This window comes from Physcomitrium patens, chromosome 2, assembly GCF_059467195.1.
Source record: "Physcomitrium patens ecotype Gransden chromosome 2, ASM5946719v1, whole genome shotgun sequence".
Classification (NCBI taxonomy): Eukaryota; Viridiplantae; Streptophyta; class Bryopsida; order Funariales; family Funariaceae; genus Physcomitrium; species Physcomitrium patens.
The window spans coordinates 3,185,905-3,204,643 of NC_143411.1; the positions used below are offsets into that span (position 1 = coordinate 3,185,905).

Here is an 18,739-nt window from a genome sequence, read left to right on the forward strand (position 1 = left end):
AAGACCACATACACACACATATATATATATATATATATATGTGTGTGTGTGTGGTTTTTAATATATATATATATATATATTAAAAAATAGAAAATAATTTATTATTTACTTAAATTGTTTCAAAAATTATATTAGCAAAATTAAGATGTCCCTTGTCTTATTATCTTTATTTATATTATAGAAATTAAGTTCTATTAAATCTTCTAAAAAAAATTTTAAGATATATAAAATATTCTTTTGAAAACCCTAAACCCTAAACCTGGTTGCACTTCACAAACCACAATTTTAAACAAATTTTAATAAATTTTAATATTTTTTTTTATAGACTTTTCAATATCTTTGGAATAATCTAAAAGATTTGTCAATATTCTCTCTCTCTCTCTCTCTCTCTGTATATATATATATATATATATATATATATTTTTTCAAAAACTATCTAGAGTTTTCTGAATGCTCCCATAGTTTTTATTTGGAATCTTTTATATTACATAGTTGTGAATGTGTAAAAAAAAGAGAAAACCAAACAACACCTCAATCTTTCCATCATTTTGCACCGAACTAAATCCTAAACTTAAAATTTCAAACCGCCAAAGACAGCAGGATGCCACAAGTCAACCTCGGCGTCGGTAGACGGGCCCCCCACGACGCAGATTTCGACACACTCACGATGCGACGCTGAACATTCTTCGGAGTCGGCGTCACGAGCTGCTCGGTTTGTGATCCACGCTTCCGGAGTTGAATTCATCGCCGCAAGAGTCGAATCCTTGGGTTCAGGGCGTAGGAAAACACCATGCCCATCTGCTTGCTTCCACCCTTCGCATCCCGCGCCGCGTCGCCCGCGTGCCATGTTAGGCACAGCGCATGGAGGATCGACACCCGAAACGACGTAGCTCCAGTTCCTCTCGAGGTTCGCGGAAGGATTGCGATTGCGAGGAGTCCGAGATATGTCTGGAGACGGTTCGTAGTGCCCGTGGCAGGCGGGGATCGCAGCGACAGGTCGGTGGTAGCGGACAAGCTTCAAAGTACTGTGCCCTTCTCTGATTCTTTCAGTCGGTTTTTGTTCTATCGTGTAGAGGTGTAGTCGCAGTGTGAGTAATTTGCACGGCTTCGTTCTGTCGCGAGGAGAGATTCTCCGTGTTACGAGATTGCGAGGATTTTGCTATTAAGTGGCCACTGGGGATGAATTTAGGGTTCGGACTGGGAATTGATGTTGTAGACGTGTCCTTGAGAATCACGAACTAGGTTTGGAAATTGGTAAGATTGGATAAGAGGATTTGGGGACAAGAATTCGGCTTCGATTCACAATAATGTGGCATTGCTTTGCTTCTTTTCAGGTGAAGGTTGCTTATTTGTGAGAAGCAATTCACCGAGTTGATTATTTTGGGAGCAGTATCTGCGCTGTTGTGTTTCGAACGAGCAACATGGTGTTGACTGGTGGAGGTCTGGGGTTTACGCAGGACCTGCGGATTGGGAGGAATTTGGTGCCCATGTGAGTGGAGAATGGGACGGGTACATGGCAGAGTTCAATTTCATGGGGGAGCCTCTTCAGCTGCCAAGTAACGTGGTACCTGATGCCTTTCACGATTGGGGTAGAGAGGTTCACGATTGGCAAACGCAGTGCTCGACTCTGGCCCATCCTGAGAAAGGCCATTTTGCGTACAAGGACATAAAGCTGGTCCCTACTGTGGGCTGTGAAGAAGATGCTGTCACTGTCTATGGCGTCGAGAAATGTGATGTACAACGAGACGCTTCCATGCTTGCGTACCATGGTAGTGGGTCGTACACAATTACATGGCGTGGCAACCGCGTCGAAAACGAAAGCTCACACGGCCCAGGTAAGGAGGTGATCCGTGAGGGTGACGACCTGGAAGTGGAGCAATGCCTTGTGCACGAGCAGAGCCGGACGCGAATTCGAGTCTGCCAACATCTACGAATGCGTAGGCACATTAGGGTGTTCCGTGAAGCTTGGGAAGGCCCTTTCCGTAATGGTGAATCGCTCGGTGGTTGTGCGGTTGGTACCGCAGGTTTTGCGACTGAAAAGCCTTTGCACGTCTCCTCCTTGTCAGGATTTTGGCATGCAATGCTGTACTCTTCGAACAGTCTACAAAATCAACTAGTCAAGCAACAGGTTAAGAAATATTAGCCGTGGAATGTTGATCGATTTCAAGGTTTTTAGGAGTTTTGTAGGCTTGTAGCTATATATGTACATTGAATCAATGTTGGTTACCGTGTGGGGATTCGTTTTTGATGGTTTCGAAGCCGTGCATAATGACGCTTCTGAGCAATTATTCTGCATTTCTATTTTTGGTTTGATTTGTAGCAAACTAATTATTGAGATGCTGGTCATTGCAGATGTGTAAAACCGGTGGATTAAGTTTTTCAGGCGAAGAAATTTTTGAAAGGACTTTAGCCGATTCCTTCCTTTTCCTTTGTCTTCCCAAAGATATGTGGACCTTGTTGACAAGAACCGATTCTGGGGGTACTCTTGTCGAAACTGGCTGGCTTGTAAATCCTGATCAATGTATAGTTTCTAGATGCGAGTTCGAAGAGTCCGGAATTCTTAAGGTAAGTTACTAAAATGGGATGATTTTCTCTTTTAAGCGAAGCCGAAAATTATTTGATATCTTGTCTCCCAAATATGGCAGCTCATTAGCATTGACGCTTGATTGCTTGTTATGTTCGCAGGGAGTTTGTCTGAGACATGAGAAGCGGCTCTCTGCTGAAGAAGCAACCCGCAGAGGTGGGAGCTTACGTACTAGCGACTGGCAGGACATTGAGGAATGTATTGATGAAGAGTGACACGTTTGTTGACATTTCATTACCGACACGCATAGTCATGTTAATATTAGTAAATTGATCTCTAACCGACTGAGAGGTTTGGCTCAATGTCGATGTGATATAATATGATACGTAGCTTCTAAGGATTTTGAGTTTTGTTCTGAAAATGAACTTTGCAATTCATTTCCAGAACACAACTTACGAGACAATCAAGTTGATGTTAAGCCAGTCTCAAGCTTTTCGAAAATTGTCAGCAAAAACTTCTTTGAGCTTCAGAAATTTGAATGACGTACTGTGTAAAGAGCAGGGTTATTCTTACTAATCTAGCTACTTCTGACACTTTCAGGTACTCATTCCTAATCCTGCAAAATCCGTTGGCATAATTAAATTGAATTACAAGTCGTACCCATAAGTCACGATATTGTTGTGAAGTATGTCACACATGGAGAGCGCAATTCGCAAGAGGTCTGTTCTGCATGATTCGTTTCTTCGTGTGTAGCTTTTCAAGTGATGCAGTATTAATTTCCCACTCGAGTTATCTCTAATCATTTGCTGGAATGTTATCGACCCCTGATGGAGAAACGAGCGACATTCGATACAAGGTTAACATTAAACATGTGTCCCAAATAAGTCAAGCTCAATTGGGCCACGTCACTGTCTACGCGGTGCAAATCGTTTGTGTGCAAATCGTTTGTGTGCAAATGAATCACCGCGTCAGACCAAATTCTTTGACTTTCCAACTGATCATCTAGAATCTGGATTTGTGAGGACAAGCCACTACCTCTAAGTGATCCTTTAGAATTCATGTCCTCAATTTACCCTCAGTTTTAAGGTTCTCAGGAAGCTCTGCGACTGGCATTCCAGTGAGAGCTGCACAACTCACAGATGCTGATCTGGCATTCTGCGCTTTTGTCCTTCGATCACCTAGGCGAATCTGCTGCTGAGAAAATGACACAGCTTATATCAACAAGATCATGGATGAAACAGAACAATCTCATATAAAATTGCTAAGGGGGGACAAATACACGGGATAAACAGCTGAGACAAAACGGCGATCTCATTGACTGCATGCAAAATTCTTTGTTTTCATCAACCGGAGAAATGCTGGAGTTCACAGAACATCAATGTGATGAACAATGTGTTCGCTGCATGCATCTCTCTGTGAAACGTTTAAATATGTGTAGATTTCATACTGATTCCATACTTGCAATTACAAACATTGTTACTTTGTTTGCCTTACCAGCTTGGAGCGTTCACATTCAGCCTGGTACAAAGTCAGCTTCGGAACCTAGCACAATATTTCCCTTGATCACTTGCGATTACTTGCGATTTGTATTTTCCGCTGTGTTTTTGATTGATTGTACCTTGATAAAATTCCATGCTATTCAATTGATAAAATAATAACTTGCGATACAATAACTTGCGGTACTTCAAATGATTTTGTTTTTGACTTTCAAAGATGTTTGCTGATCTGGACTTTTGCGGTGTACTACCAAGGATGTATAACTATTGCGGTTGCGTTGATTTTCAAGCGTGTTGCGTGTTGCGTGTTGCGGATACAGTGGATTTTCAGAGGTCGGCAGGATGTAGTCACCACGATGTTTTCACTTTGTCAATCTGTGAATTTTAGTCGATCTGTGATTTTGTTTTTGACATTCAAAGATGTGTGATGCTATGGACTTTTGCGGTGTTTTATCCGGGTCCTCCGACGCTAAGAAGGGGTAGACGTATGCGAACATAAATTTTGCTCGACTCAACGGTTATCAACCTCCGGTCCACCGAGACATACTTGGATGCATATAAGATACTTGCTCCATTAATCCCTATTGTGAAGTATCTTTTGATTTACCAAACACTCTTCATCACGTCCTGGCAGCTATGTCAATCTCCAGAGTGCTTAGTCCCCTCAAATCAACATGAGTTCACAAATTAACATGAGTGCAACATAATTAATATGGCAATCGGCGTCAAGAGGTGATTAAGTTTTGTTGTTGTACATAATCGATATATGTATAGTCAACCTCCCCAACTTTGATACACCTCTCAGTACATATTTTTCCGCTATTTTTAAACATATGTTAGAAGTTGATTTTTGTGCCTTTGATTTTGTAGTCAATGATGGCTGAAAGAGAGTCTGAATGCATGATTTATAGTAGAATAAGCCTTCACGTTTGTGACCGCTGATCATGTAGGGAACAGCTTCATTATTAGCAGAATAAAAAGTGAAAAATAAAAACTTTTAAAACAGAATAAAAACAAATTGGTAGAGTTATGTTGTTTTTGTGCACCGGAATAGGTCTTGGCAAATACTTCCTTTCCAGCTGATCTCAGTCCTGATTTTGTATGAGTTTTGTTGAACTTTTATTTTACTTGATCAATCCTAGGTACAAGGTGAGGTTCTTACAAGACGTGTGCCTTAGAGTCATTATGCTATTGAGCTATATGAGCTGATTATAAGATCGTTCTTATGCCATGCTTAGAAATTTTAAGCACCTGATGAATATTTCAATGGCAGATTTGTGGCAATACGCCTGAGTTAATTCAGTTTGTTAAAGTGCCTCTAATTCGACTGAAATTGTGATGTTTTGGATTATTATTATTATTATTATATATAAATAATGAATCAAGTATCAAATATATGAAGTATCAAATACCAATTATAAATATCAAATATAATATTATCAAACATCAATTATCAAATATAATATTATTAAGTACCAATTATCAAATATAGATGTAACACAATCAAATATTAATATGAAGTATCAAATATCAAGTATCAAAGTATTGATTATCAAATATCAAGTATCAAATATCAAATGTCAAATATTAAGTATCAAATATTAATCATTATACAATCAAATATATTTATATATAAAATATAAAATATATCAAGTATCAAATTTATCAATTCTTATTTTGGTTGAAAATACTTTTAAAATTCTAAAATAAAAACCTAATTTTAAGAATTTTATTTCTTGCTTTCATGTAAAATTTTCTATGTTCAACTTTATATGCGTAAACATGTTTTTTAGAAAAATATCATATGTGTAAACAAGATTTTTTCTAAAAATTGAGTTTTTTTTGTTGTAGTAAGTCGTTGTGAAAACATGTTTAAACATGATTAATAGGGATATATAGATGTAAGATCATTATTTTTGTTAAAATGTTGTGGCATTGTAATTTGATTAATTAAGCTACATGAACTCATTTTTAATTTTCAGGTACTATATGATGTTGCTGAAATACTTCAGCAATGTAGTTTTATTGGAATTTTATTGAGGTATAAGTTTGTACAAGTTTGCACCATTTATTTGGTTGAATCCATGTCATTATCAATGGTCTGGCTTTAATAATAAATGAAATTAATTGAAGAGCAATTGCTCAACCATAGCATAGAGAACATGAAAGACTACAAAAAGAAACTAAAACAATTACAAACAAGGAAAAAAGTATTTATTATAAAGCACTTGTCCAACAAAGTTTAAGAAATTAGAAGAAAGATCAAAAAAGAAGGTGTATCTATTGTAAATGAAAATGTTACTATTGATTCAAGAGCAATCGGTCAACAACTTTGAAGAGATTGTCAAAGAGATGAAGAAGAATAAGATGATATTGATCATCAAAATTGCCAAAGGATGCAGCTGTAACAAAAGAAAAATTATGAATAACTTGTACAAACAAGGATTGAAGTCATACTTAATCTAGACAAGATGAATGTTTTGTATCTTCATTATAATGCATTGCATTGGTTTGACAAACATTTAGCTTGGTTATCAAGAAAAGATTTTTCTATCATCTCTATCTTCTTCACTTAGAAGCAAATTTGGAGCACTATATTCTATAATTGAATCATGAACAAAAGAAAGTATATGATGATATTATAGCTTTCATATTAGAAGAATATAGGCACATGTTTTTTTCTAAATAGACTTATAAGAATTAATAAGACGTTTGTTTACAATACTTTGGCATCTAAAATTTGATTGTTATAGAAGATTGTTATATGTGTTGCATCATCTGGAATTGCCGCATTGCTATTTGAGAAAGGAAAGACCGTCAATTCTACTTTTAAGATTTGACTAGATTATAATAAAGATTCTTTTTATTTAATTAATAAGAAATCCAACCATATTGAGTTTATTTGCTTATTATTTAGAATGAACTTCTAATGCAACATCATCATTTTTTCAAGGCAATTGATTGTTCTTTTAGAGACATTTGGAATATTGATTGCTCATTTGGAAGAGCTATAGTAGTCTTTGGTAGAGATTTTTGCCAAATATTGCTAGTGATTGTGAAAACAACTTAAGAAAAAATTGTAGTAGCATCTTTTTGACATTCAACTCTTTGGAATCATATGTATTCTTTATGGTTAAATTATGATTGATTAATATTTCTATTTACCACTTGTTAGATTAAAAATGGTCTAAGCTTATTGCCTAATAATGAATTATACTTCATTATCACATGATTGTTGATGAATAAATAATGTCACTAATTGATGTTGTTTATCCAAGGCTTACAAAAGATGGTGTAGCAAATGATGGCTTTTTAAGAAATAAAATCATTTTATTCGCATGAAATAATGATTTAGAGGACATCAATAAAAACATTTTGGCTATCTTTTTTATTTAAGAATATCTATGTGCTAATGAAGTTGTTATTGAAGATGGTATTGATAATAATAATATTCATCTATCCAAATTTATCAAGTAGCTTAATCCCTCTAGAATGGCTAAATCAAGACTTTGTCTCAAGATTGGATTTTTAATATGCTACTAAGAAATATTGTCCTTCACCAAAGACTTTGTAATAGAACCTGATTGATAATTACATAACTAATAGATCAAATTCTTGAAGCAAGAATTCTTTAAGACCAATTTACTAAAAATTTGGTATTCATTTAATAGATTACATTAATTTTTTTAACAAAAGAGCTTCCATTCATTTTGAAGATAAAACAATTTTCAATACATCTTGCATTTGCAATAATAATAAACAAGTTCTAAGGGCAATTGGTGAAGCACATTAGCTTGGATCTACAACAAGTTGTTTTTTTCTATGGTCAACTTTATATAGCACTTTCTTAATGCACTTCTTTCTCTTCTATTAAGATTTCTTTTTCTTCCAAATAAGAATTTAAATTCTACACTAAATATTATTTTTTCAAAAGTTTTGATTAGTTAGTTATTAGTATTTTTTTTATACTTTATTTTTTAATTATTTATCTATAGTTTCAAAATTTGACTTTAGTACATCTTTAAATGTCTTAACACAATTTTATGTTTTTTTTATGGTTATGCCTTAAGAAGTAGTTCCTTGAACAAAAGTAATTGATTTTTTTGCATATTATTTGTGACAATGGCATGGGTTCAACTAGCCCACTTTGTGGCTGAAAGTTCCATTGTATATTTTATTTCTTTGTTTCCTAAAAAAATTGTAAAAAATATTTTTTGGCTTATAAACATATCTTCAAAAAAAATACTTCTTTAAAAACACAATTTTTGAGACAACAACACAAGTTCAACTAGTAGAATTTAAATATTGATCAATTTAAAACAAAATAACTAAACAATCTATTGACATGTAAGCCATTAGTATGTGAAAATAGAATAATCATTTGAAACAAGATATGATCTTGAAAAGTTTCCTAGACTACAATAAGTGCTCTTTACAAGGAAAGCAAACAAAATAAAAATAAAAATGGCTTGTCTTGAAATTTTCTAATATGCTAGAAGAAAATTTTGTCCTTTAAAAGGTCATAACAAATGTGATATTATGTGTTATCATGAACTGTCATAAACTGTGTGACAAATCATTAAGTGATGTACTCAGTGTTACAACTTCACCAATGATTACCTCCACTTAATGGTCAGATGGTGAAATAATGGTCTTCACATAAAAATATTGAACCGATATTTGTTACAACTGTGTCAAATTAAGACGAAATTTAATTATTTGTGTTTATAAAAATTACAATATCAACAACTACATAATTTCATGAAACCTTACTTGCTTGATGGGCAAAGGACTAGATTTGCCATTTCCAAGGGGCAAAGCATAAGTTTAAAGAGATCAAAGGGCACGGCTCACACTTTGGAATTTATTTTAGAAGTAGAGTTATTATAACGCTGATGAAGCCACTGAACAAAGGTTTCCAGATTCAGTATCGTCAAAATGGCTTCTATCGATTCAACCTCCAGGAAATGGGATGATGTGAATTTCCACGTCAAGCCAAAGAACACATCGCTCGGAAGGTCAAGCCAATGGGTATTGTCATCATTCGAGGAACGATTGCGAAGAAAACAGTACAATTACTTGGCATGCGTTCTGAATATTTGAGAGCTGACAAATCTGCCATTATAATGGATCGATGCCTTCCAAACTAGAGTCTATTTCTTCAGAAATTTTATAAGTACATCCTCGGATCTGCTAAGGTGTGAAGTAATAGTCATGAACGATGCCTGCAACTTAATTACGAGTGTGTGCTAAATTTTCAATAACTCCGGGACTGATTACGAAAATACCTTTTCGCATTCACGGTTGTTTATCCTGACTGGTGATGCATCTTTGCAATGCAACTTGTTTTTGCCTTATGTTTCAGTGGATAGCTTTTCAGCTTCTGCCGCATTTAATTCTAGGCTCTTACAACACCTAAGTTGATCCTGTAATGCTACTGACCTCTTCCTCGTCGCCTTTCTATTGCTGCAGTCAGTCTCTGAGGATAACTTCCCTATCATTCCTCGTTTCTTGTCGCTCTTTGTCAATCGACATGGGTGTTTCACCCATATCTAGCCGTGCTTGAACTGGAACGATTTCTTGACTGGTACCCAATGCTTTTGAGATGAGACAATTCCTTAAGTCTCGTGTCTTGCCTGAAGATTCTCCTTCGACTTATTTATCATTACATTTCCTCCCTCGGTGGTGAATACTTCTTTCTTCTTGGTCTCTTCATTCGAGTCAATATTCTTCTGAGAATCATCACTAATCCCCTGTGTTTCTGGAATGTTCTGCTTTGGCTCGTCGATCATCACCTGTCAAAAGAGAGGGAATTTTCATACGGTACTTACATCCATTAACGGAAGAAGAAAACTACGCAAGGAGAATAATGAGCTGGTATTTTAAAGTGTCCTTCGAGTCCTGACCTCGAACCATGAATGCTGTAATGCCTTCTTTGCTGTTAATCTCTTCTCTGGCACGATGATCAGAAGTCTTCGCATCAAGTCTTTGCCTGTCCATTACCAATCCGTTATTAGTTATGCGGGCTTGGATACCAATCCCCTCAATTAAACCACACGGGTTGTACAGTGCAGATGCTTCCCAGATGCAGTACTTGTTGGTCGAGAATTTTAGCAGTTTTGAATAATCTCGTACGGAGAGATAACTCACCCTCCAAGGAAATGGTTTCCCACACAGGTTGTTTCATACTGAATAACCCATTCTTGATTTTCTGAAATAATACAGCCTCGTTTGTATCATCAAATGGAGTGTTCCCCGATAGAAGTATGTACATGATCACACCCAAACTCCTGCATATGATGTATTGGATTGTGTATGAATTTAAAAATCTTCTAGTTCGACTAATCTGCTTTGGACACTTAACCCAAGATGCGAGCTACTTTGTTTTAAAAATGACTTGCGGAGGCCTTCCAGTAACGGAGGAAGAAAAATCGAAGGATAGCTTTGGTTGTATGCATAATCAGAGCACATCGTACCATAGGTCAGCGGCTGGAGTATAACATAATGGCTTCTGACCAACCTCCAACACCTCTGGAGCTGTAAAATGTAATGAAGAGAAGACCGTTACAGGTATCAGTGTATTCAAAACATTTCATTTCTCGAACCTGACACAATCCTCCACCGAGGTTCACAGCAAGCCTGGAATACGAATGCGACAATCTTATTGCTTCATTTCCGCGAGCAGGAATGCTGAATATTTAACGACCGCATAAGCTTACTCGGAGGTTATTTCTCCCTTAAAAGAATATAGAAAAATATCAAGGAATAGAAAATATGATACAATCTGTAGCCAAATAGTTTCAAATGAACTCTTCGCAAAACAGTGAAGAACTTGACATCAGGATGGGCGTGTGGAACCAACCAACATATTGGGGTGAACCGCAGATAGTTGTCAAAGTGGATGCTCCTTCGAATATTTTAGGTAGACCGAAATCCGCAATTATAATCTGTGAGTCTTCGTCAGGCGACTTGAGGAGAATATTTTCGAGCTGCATACGACAAACTTCCATCTCTCAACTCTTGTCACCATTCTGCATATTTCCACATTCATCATTATACTCTGCCGATGCCAAGACAACTCTTACCTCATCAGCATTACTTTGGTCCAGATGTAGAAAGACGAGTAAAGGACGACTCACTTTGAGATCTCGATGGACTATGCCTTGCGAGTGCAGATAGGCTACTGCTTCGAGAAGCTGCTTCATGATTCGGCAAGCTTTCTTTTCAGAAAATTTACCATTATTTAGCACCCGCTCCAGAAGTTCGCCTCCTGTTACACTGTCCTTCTTTCTATTAGTTTCTCTCAGAGGTGCTATTATCCTCAAGATCCGCATAATTCATAAGCACTTTCATTGTGAACAAGATGATGGAAACCCGACTGCACATTTAAGCTTCAGACGCTAAGGGCGAGATGGTCTTGTAAACATACACTTCCGTGATCACATACACGTGCTTTCTCGTGAAGAAGCACTCTTTGAAATCGATGCAATATGGGTGATGCACCTAACCACAGCGTCAAAATTAAAGCTAAGGATCATGGTCGGTCACGCAGTACGTGTTTTTTCCAACGAATTAGGATTCTTATAAAACTCATGCAACCAGGTAGAAATGCAAGTTACCTTATCCAGCACTACAATCTCTCTTTCCAAACTCCCATCGTTCGGAACATACTTAGATCGATCAATAACCTTCACTGCGACGTCTTCTCCTGTAGGTATGTGTTTCCCATTCCGTACTATTGAAAACCCTGGAATCAAGCAGGCCAACAGCAACGTGAACAATATCTACCCCTGTAAATTCGACGACGTAGTTTCTTTACAATGCCACTATTCGCAAACAGTTATTTGATATACCACGTTCGAAATCTTCATTGTGTGCAATTTCTTACTTTTACTATTTTTTTGCTGCCTTGACCTAAAGTGGGGGCAGTTTCATAAACAGAAACGGCGAACACTATACTACGGATCATCAACATCTTGAAATACATTGAAGATTTTTGAGAAGAGGGTTCACCTCCAGAACCTATGGTTTTCCCCACTTTGTACAGCTTCTGGAACTCATCTTCAGAGACTGTCCGAAAACGAGGGTTTCGTTTAAGTTCATCTGAGAGAACTGCACCCGAACTGACAGACTTTGACCGCTTGCACGCCTTCAACAGAGCCCCAAAACAGTTGCCATAGTCCGTTGACCCAGGACCTTCAGACGCAGGCGCGGACGCTGATGACGAAAAGCAAGAGACTGGCATGGCTACGGGTTTCCTCCCTCCCTCACACAACAGCACGTCACTCTTTCACTTCATTCCAGATTCGCCTGAGAGCTTTCAATCGCCCTGTCTGTGCGAGAGACATAACCTGTCACTCTTCCATGGCAGTTACGATCATCAGCAAACTCATCTGCGCAGCACTTTCGACCCTTTCGCAGCATTTAACCATGTACACACTATCCCTGATCTCCAATCGTTCTCAGAGGCTGTAAGAACAGTGGATTCTGCAACACTGAGTGGCCAGAGTGTACCGGATTTCCTCCTCGCATTAAGACTAGGGCTCATGGATTCCTCGGCATCGAAATTGAAATTAGAACCGTTTGAAGACTGCAACAAGCTTCTGTGGACGGTAGAATACTCGGGCGACGGCGGCGGCGGGGGACTTCTGGGATTCTATCATCCATGCTTCATCCCTGTTCCATCCATATTTGATAAAATTCATTCGTCGAGGGAATGGGGTCAGGTGTGAGATATTTACCCTTAACTTTACTTTAAGACAATTTTACGTGTAAGTTAGATTCTAGATTTTATACAGATTAAGGTGGTGAATCTCAAACAATATTAAATTGTGGGGAATGTTAAATAGACCCAAGTTTTTATTAAGTTGATTTACCTTCGATGAACAAATAGTAACCATGATGAATGTGGTTGGTTTTCATTGATTTTGGATTTAGTAGTGAAGAAATAAATTTAGAAGTTATGAATTTTTTTCATGATGGTTGAAATGGGTTGATTAATTTAGTAAAATCCTGGATCTATTTAGCATTCCCCTAAATTATAATGTATGGAGTCTTGTATATTTTTTATAGGATTGAATGTAGTTAAGTATATTTTGCATAGAAAAAACTGATGTCTAGTTAACAATCTAATATATCTGAAATTTCTTTTATTGATTGAAGAGGAATGAAATGATCAATAGAGTAGAGAACTTACTTAAACCACTTTAACAAAGTATGGTTGCATGATATAAAAAATCACTTGAAAGAAGATGGAAAAACAATCCAATAGCTACAAAATTTTCTTTTGTAGACAGAATAGATCAAGGATCATTAGAAGGGTATTAAGAATAGACATGAAAAGTTGTTAGAACTTTAAGATTCTACAAAACTCACCGATGAATTAAACCAAAATCAGTAGGATTATAGTAGGTAGGCCAAAGTATCTCAAAACCTACCTTGGTTGTCGAGTGATAGGATCGTAAATGCTTTCTTGTTACAACTTTTTCTATTAGATACATTAGATATATCTTGCTAGTATTATGTATGTATATATATATATATATATATATATGTATGTATATTTATATTTATTATCTAATTTTTAATTAAATATACTTTGTTGATTTTTGAAAGTTGTTTTTTTTTTTTTTTTTAAACAAGTTTTAATAAAAACAATAAAGAATAAGTAAAAAGAAAATTGTTTGATATATAAAAAAGTCAATTATAAGTTTTGTTATATATAACATTATAGATAGCATGAACCTCAAAAAAACATTAAATTTTAAACTTTATAACTTTAAAAAATATAAGAAATATAAAATATTATACTAAAATACTAATTTTGATGATTATTTTTTGGCTTATTCTTTTTGATTTAGATAAAATATGCATTTATTATTTTAATTAATTTATTTATTTTGTAATTTTATTTAGAAGCACTTAGTTCAAACTACAAGTCTTTCTAATAGAGATTAAAATTGGCATGTAGTTTTTCTTTAATTTGGAAATATACAAAGAAAGTACATAATTTATAAAAAAATCATCTAATTCTAAAAATAAATGGTATTAAGTTTTAATAAAAAATTATAAAAAACATTAAGATTCAAATAAAAAATATTAATTATTCTATAAAATATTTTAAAATCTACTTCAATCTTAGTATTTTTTTCATTAATGAAATAACTAATTTATTTATTTTATCTAATCTAAAAAAACTTAAAAAATTCATGTGTAAGTGATAGGCCATCTTTAATAATATTTTTCATTGAAAAGCCATTTTTTGGTTTCTACATTCTACTTCTAATTGGAAATTAAAGCTAAAATAAAATCCAACCACCACTTTTTATTAATTTTTTTATATAAAATTACTAAATTGACCCATCGTCCAATATTCTATATATTCTTCTCAATTGTGAGGAAACTAATTCTTTTATATTTAGTTTCACTGAAAATGCTCACCATCCAAATTGATAAAGTTGAATTCATGCTATGGCAATAAAGTCCACAAGGATCTTTGCAAAGATATATAATATCTAAAATATTGGAGTTGAATTGATTTAGTAATCCTCTTTTTATATTTCTTAAGCACTTAAGTCTATAATGTAAGTTTTTCTAAAATTTGCAAAAATATTTGATACTATTTTAAATTTATGTATAGCTTTCCTAATGTCTTATAAAAATGCATATATTATAATTTTTTTTTCTAATATTTTTTTCTAAAAAAATTTATATATAAAATTAAAAAAATATAGAATATAGTAAGATATTATTTAAGATAATAGCCCTTCCAACCACATTGATTTTGCAGCATGTCATTGGTCTACTTCATGTTTTGACCTATTTGCTAAAAATTGGCTAATTTTGTAAATTTAGAAGAACAGATCAAAAATAACCTCTTAAAACTATGAATGATTATTATTGTTGGCCAGGGTTTATTCAAATCTATTTTTAAATTTTAGTATTGGAAATACTTTAGGTTCTTATTAAATTAAATATTTGGACTATTTAATTTTTAAGAATAAATTCAAACTAAATTTACATAGTAGCTCAAGCACTTTAATTGAAATCGTCTATTTTTTTAAAATGGTTAAAATAAGATTTTTTGTATATTATTTTATTTATCTTTATTAATAATATTTGGTCTAATTTTTAATTTTTAATCATTTTTTATAAGCCTCTATATTAAAAAAGATTGAAATATAAGAAATATTTATAAATAATAATAAACCTTGTTCTATTTTTTTATTAAGTATAAATCTTTATATATATATATATATATATATATATATACATACATAGATATATACATACATAGATATATTATAATTTTTTTATTGTCTTAATATATAAAGATAATCACTTATATAAATAAAATAAAATAACTATCTAATTTTTTAAAAATTTAAATCTATAAGATTTTTGTGACAACTTTAAAATAAATTATTTTTGACAAAATTGAGATTTATTTAGAATTCATTGCTTAATTAATGCTTCTTGAGTATAAAAAATATTTCCCAACTTAACTTTAGTAGAAGAAAGGAAATTAGGTCCAACTTTTTTATTACTATTCAAAATATTTGCTATATTTGAAAGACACTTAGCATAAAATTTGTATGATGTGTTGAAAAACGTAATTAGCATTAAATTGTTTAAGGCTTTTTAAGTTATACTTTTTAAGAGAAGTAAAGCTTTTTTTTATTAAATAAATTTGATTTTTTCTAATTAAAGCTTTATTGCTATATTAAAGAAATTTCTAGGATTTTTTTTCCAATATTCCTTCTATAGTTTATTGCCTCTAAAATTCTAGGTTCTTCTAATTAGTCCAAATTTTGGCTACTTAGCAGAAGAAGCTCATGATGCTTATATAATTGGCCTTTGTATCTAATAAGATTTTGTAGAAGTTTAAACTATTTTAGATACTTCATATATTATGTGTTGTGTAAATTTTGTAGTTTGATTCAAAATAACTGATTTAATCTTTGCTTCTAATAAGAAATATGTCTTTCTCTAGCTTATATAGTTTTTAAGTTCATTTTTTAAAAATTAAATATCTTATATGGGAGAATAAGTAATTTACTTAGCTTTGTTTTTTCTGATGTCTAGAAGTTTGTTTTATCATAAAATTGGTCTTCAAGCACAAACCACATTGTATTAAAAAGTTGTTGTCAGTAATACTATGTTTCATTTTTTTTCTTTTTGCAACCAACTTATTTATTAGAACCTATAGTTTTCAAACTTCACTAGAATTTAATATTAAAAGTAAATGAAATTAGATAAATCTAACAACTTATAATTTTTGTAACATTCACCTAAAATTTTTCCTGGAAATATCACTACTAGTACAGCCATTCTTATAAAATCACTTAATAATACTTTCATTGTTATTAGAGTTAGTGAATCCATGTCCTCCACATCCCTACTGCATTTTTATAAGATTGTAATTTTTACAAAATCTTGTAAAAATGCATTAGTGCAATTGTAATAGAATTCTCATAATTCTTTCTTCATAATTAAATAGAAATGAAAAAAAAAATGCTTTTTCCTTGTGATTAATTTACTATTCTTTTGAATGAATCTATTGTTGAATGAATCAATATATACAAATAAAATTGGTTGTGTAGAGGGTCCTTTTTGCTTATAAAACAAGTTATTTCAAAATGTCCAACCATCTCTCTTATTGCAAAGAATCCTGACTGAAATTCAGACTGTGTGAATTACCTTCAAACTAAATTCTAATTGCACAATCTAACAAAACATTAAATTTCAAAACTACTTAACTTGCAGTGAAGATGCATAATCAACTCACTATTATGCAGTTCATTAAGCAACGTGCTTGCAACAATTAGAATTCTTAATTAGAATTCTTAAGCTTGTCTTGAGACCACAATATTATTTTTGTTCTTAAAAGAGCATTTTTGTAATATTCAGCCACCATCACCTCAAACTATCTTTGGGATGATATTCAATCCCACTATTGAGACTATGTTCTATTGGAGCCGGTTGTGTCTCTAAGGTACTATTCATGAGCCTTGCTGTTTTGCATGAATATCCTTTGACCATAATTTTCTTAATTAAAAAAAAAACAAAACAAAACAAAACAGTAATAAACAAACAAACAAAAAAAACTCATGTTAGTTCTATTGGAGATATGACAAAATAGGCAGGAGAAGAAAGTTCTGGAATTTCTCAGGGAAAGTGATGCCTTTGAAGCTTTTAACCCCTTCTCAGCCTGTCTGCTCCAGTTAAAGTCATGCTCAAGACTCCAACATGTTTCAGTATAAAGTTATAATGTTTCTTCATAAATATATGTATATATATTCTTCACAAAAAAATATTCATAAAATGTTCTATAAAGTTTAGAAAAACATCTTGCAAATCTTCTTCATTTTTTTTTTTTTTTTAAATTCAAGCTTTAAGATGAAAATACACATTCATCCACTAAACAAGTGCATCAAAAGAAAAAGGGGGAATATAAATGTATATATATACAGTGACTCAAAAACTATTTCAATGTTGATATATTTCGGAAAGTATGGTGTATTACAGATGAATTGTACTGAATAATGATACATGGTTTATATAGTAAATAAAGTATAGTTTTACAATTATCAAATGAGCCAGGGCTGAAAAGAATCCATCAAGTAATTGTAGAGCTATGATCAATCCAATTTGGAATGGTATTGAAACATTTTTTTTGAATATGGTATCTAATTACATATCACTACTTGGTAGAACCTCTTTTGGCCTTGATAACTACTTCCAACCTCCAAGGCATACTTTCTATTAACTTTTGGTACAAAACTTCTTCAATATTATTCTATTCCACAGAAATTATTTTCTATAATTCCTAAAATTCCTTTGATTTTATCTTCCAAGTGTTGAACTAACATTTGAGGTGCTCCCAAAGATGTTCAATGGGATTAAGATGAAGAGACTGAGCAAGCCAACCTATTTATTTAATTCCATGATGATCAAATCACTTCCATGCTAGTTTTGAGTTAGGCTTGAGATCGTTATCTTGCTAAAAAATCACCTCTTCCTTAGAAATATCAGATTCTTCAATGCTAAGAAGCAAGTTTTTTTCAAGAATTTCCACAAATTGCTTAGCATCCATCCTCCCTTCAATCTTTGCCATCCTTTCAACTTCATTCCATACCATATAATCCTATATGATTATATTTCCATCTCCATGCTTAACTATTTCTTGGATTTTCTTATCAAGTGAGAATTGATCCTTTTATTTCTATACCTACTTATTGCCATCTAATCTAAATCTATTGATTTTTACTTCATTAGACCAAATAACCCTCTTCCAATCTTCCACAATTTTATTCCTTGTACTTCAAAGCAAAATCCAAGTGTTATTTTTGATGGTGGGTAGAAAGTAGTGGTTTTTTCTTCTTCACCACGGCTTTTATATTTTATTTCTTCAGAACATTTCAAATGGTTTGGGTTGACATAGGATTACTAATAATATTGTTAAGGTTTTTAGCAACCTCAACAATATTTTCAGCCTTCCCGGTATTGATTTGGCAAATGATTGCCCTTTCATCTACTATAGTGAGCTTGTTTGATTTATCTAATTTAAGATTTTCTTTATTAAAAGTGATCTTTTTTACTAGCTTAGAGATAGTAGCTTTATTGTAGCTAAGTTCAGAAGTAATTTGGCCATAAGTTTTTTAAAAATAAAGAAGAATAAAGGTGAGGTTGTCTTGAAGAGAGCAAGGAATAGGTTTCA

At 33.3% G+C, this 18,739-nt stretch overlaps 2 protein-coding genes across 2 annotated transcripts; one reads left to right on the forward strand and one right to left on the reverse strand.

Moving 5' to 3' along the window:
• Positions 1 to 617: 617 nt before the first annotated feature.
• LOC112295161 (uncharacterized) lies at positions 618 to 3,057 on the forward strand. Its single transcript, XM_024546391.3, has 4 exons — positions 618 to 1,022; positions 1,458 to 2,128; positions 2,353 to 2,565; positions 2,686 to 3,057. Exons 1-4 carry the CDS (start codon positions 791 to 793, stop codon positions 2,797 to 2,799), a joined length of 1,230 nt encoding a protein of 409 aa, XP_024402159.1. The 5' UTR covers positions 618 to 790; the 3' UTR covers positions 2,800 to 3,057.
• A 6,084-nt stretch (positions 3,058 to 9,141) lies between these two features.
• On the reverse strand, positions 9,142 to 12,636 carry LOC112274128 (uncharacterized). The gene is made up of 9 exons (XM_024503327.3): positions 12,034 to 12,636; positions 11,640 to 11,767; positions 11,450 to 11,523; positions 11,160 to 11,298; positions 10,883 to 11,009; positions 10,497 to 10,557; positions 10,171 to 10,310; positions 9,927 to 10,012; positions 9,142 to 9,815 (listed from the first exon to the last, which is right to left on the reverse strand). Exons 1-9 carry the CDS (start codon positions 12,263 to 12,265, stop codon positions 9,639 to 9,641), a joined length of 1,164 nt encoding a protein of 387 aa, XP_024359095.1. The 5' UTR covers positions 12,266 to 12,636; the 3' UTR covers positions 9,142 to 9,638.
• Positions 12,637 to 18,739: the final 6,103 nt, after the last annotated feature.

What these genes read in the sequence shown, in the direction of transcription:
- LOC112295161 (XM_024546391.3), top strand. Translation starts at nt 791, where the DNA reads ATGCCCATCTGCTTGCTTCCACCCTTCGCATCCCGCGCCGCGTCGCCC. An exon ending in GGTAGCGGACAAGCTTCAAA is followed by an intron (nt 1,023 to 1,457) that starts GTACTGTGCCCT and finishes GGGTTTACGCAG; the next exon opens with GACCTGCGGATTGGGAGGAA. An exon ending in ATCAACTAGTCAAGCAACAG is followed by an intron (nt 2,129 to 2,352) that starts GTTAAGAAATAT and finishes TGGTCATTGCAG; the next exon opens with ATGTGTAAAACCGGTGGATT.
- LOC112274128 (XM_024503327.3), bottom strand. Translation starts at nt 12,265, where the DNA reads ATGCCAGTCTCTTGCTTTTCGTCATCAGCGTCCGCGCCTGCGTCTGAA. An exon ending in TAGTCCATCGAGATCTCAAA is followed by an intron (nt 11,010 to 11,159) that starts GTGAGTCGTCCT and finishes TGTCGTATGCAG; the next exon opens with CTCGAAAATATTCTCCTCAA. An exon ending in TACAGCATTCATGGTTCGAG is followed by an intron (nt 9,816 to 9,926) that starts GTCAGGACTCGA and finishes CTCTTTTGACAG; the next exon opens with GTGATGATCGACGAGCCAAA.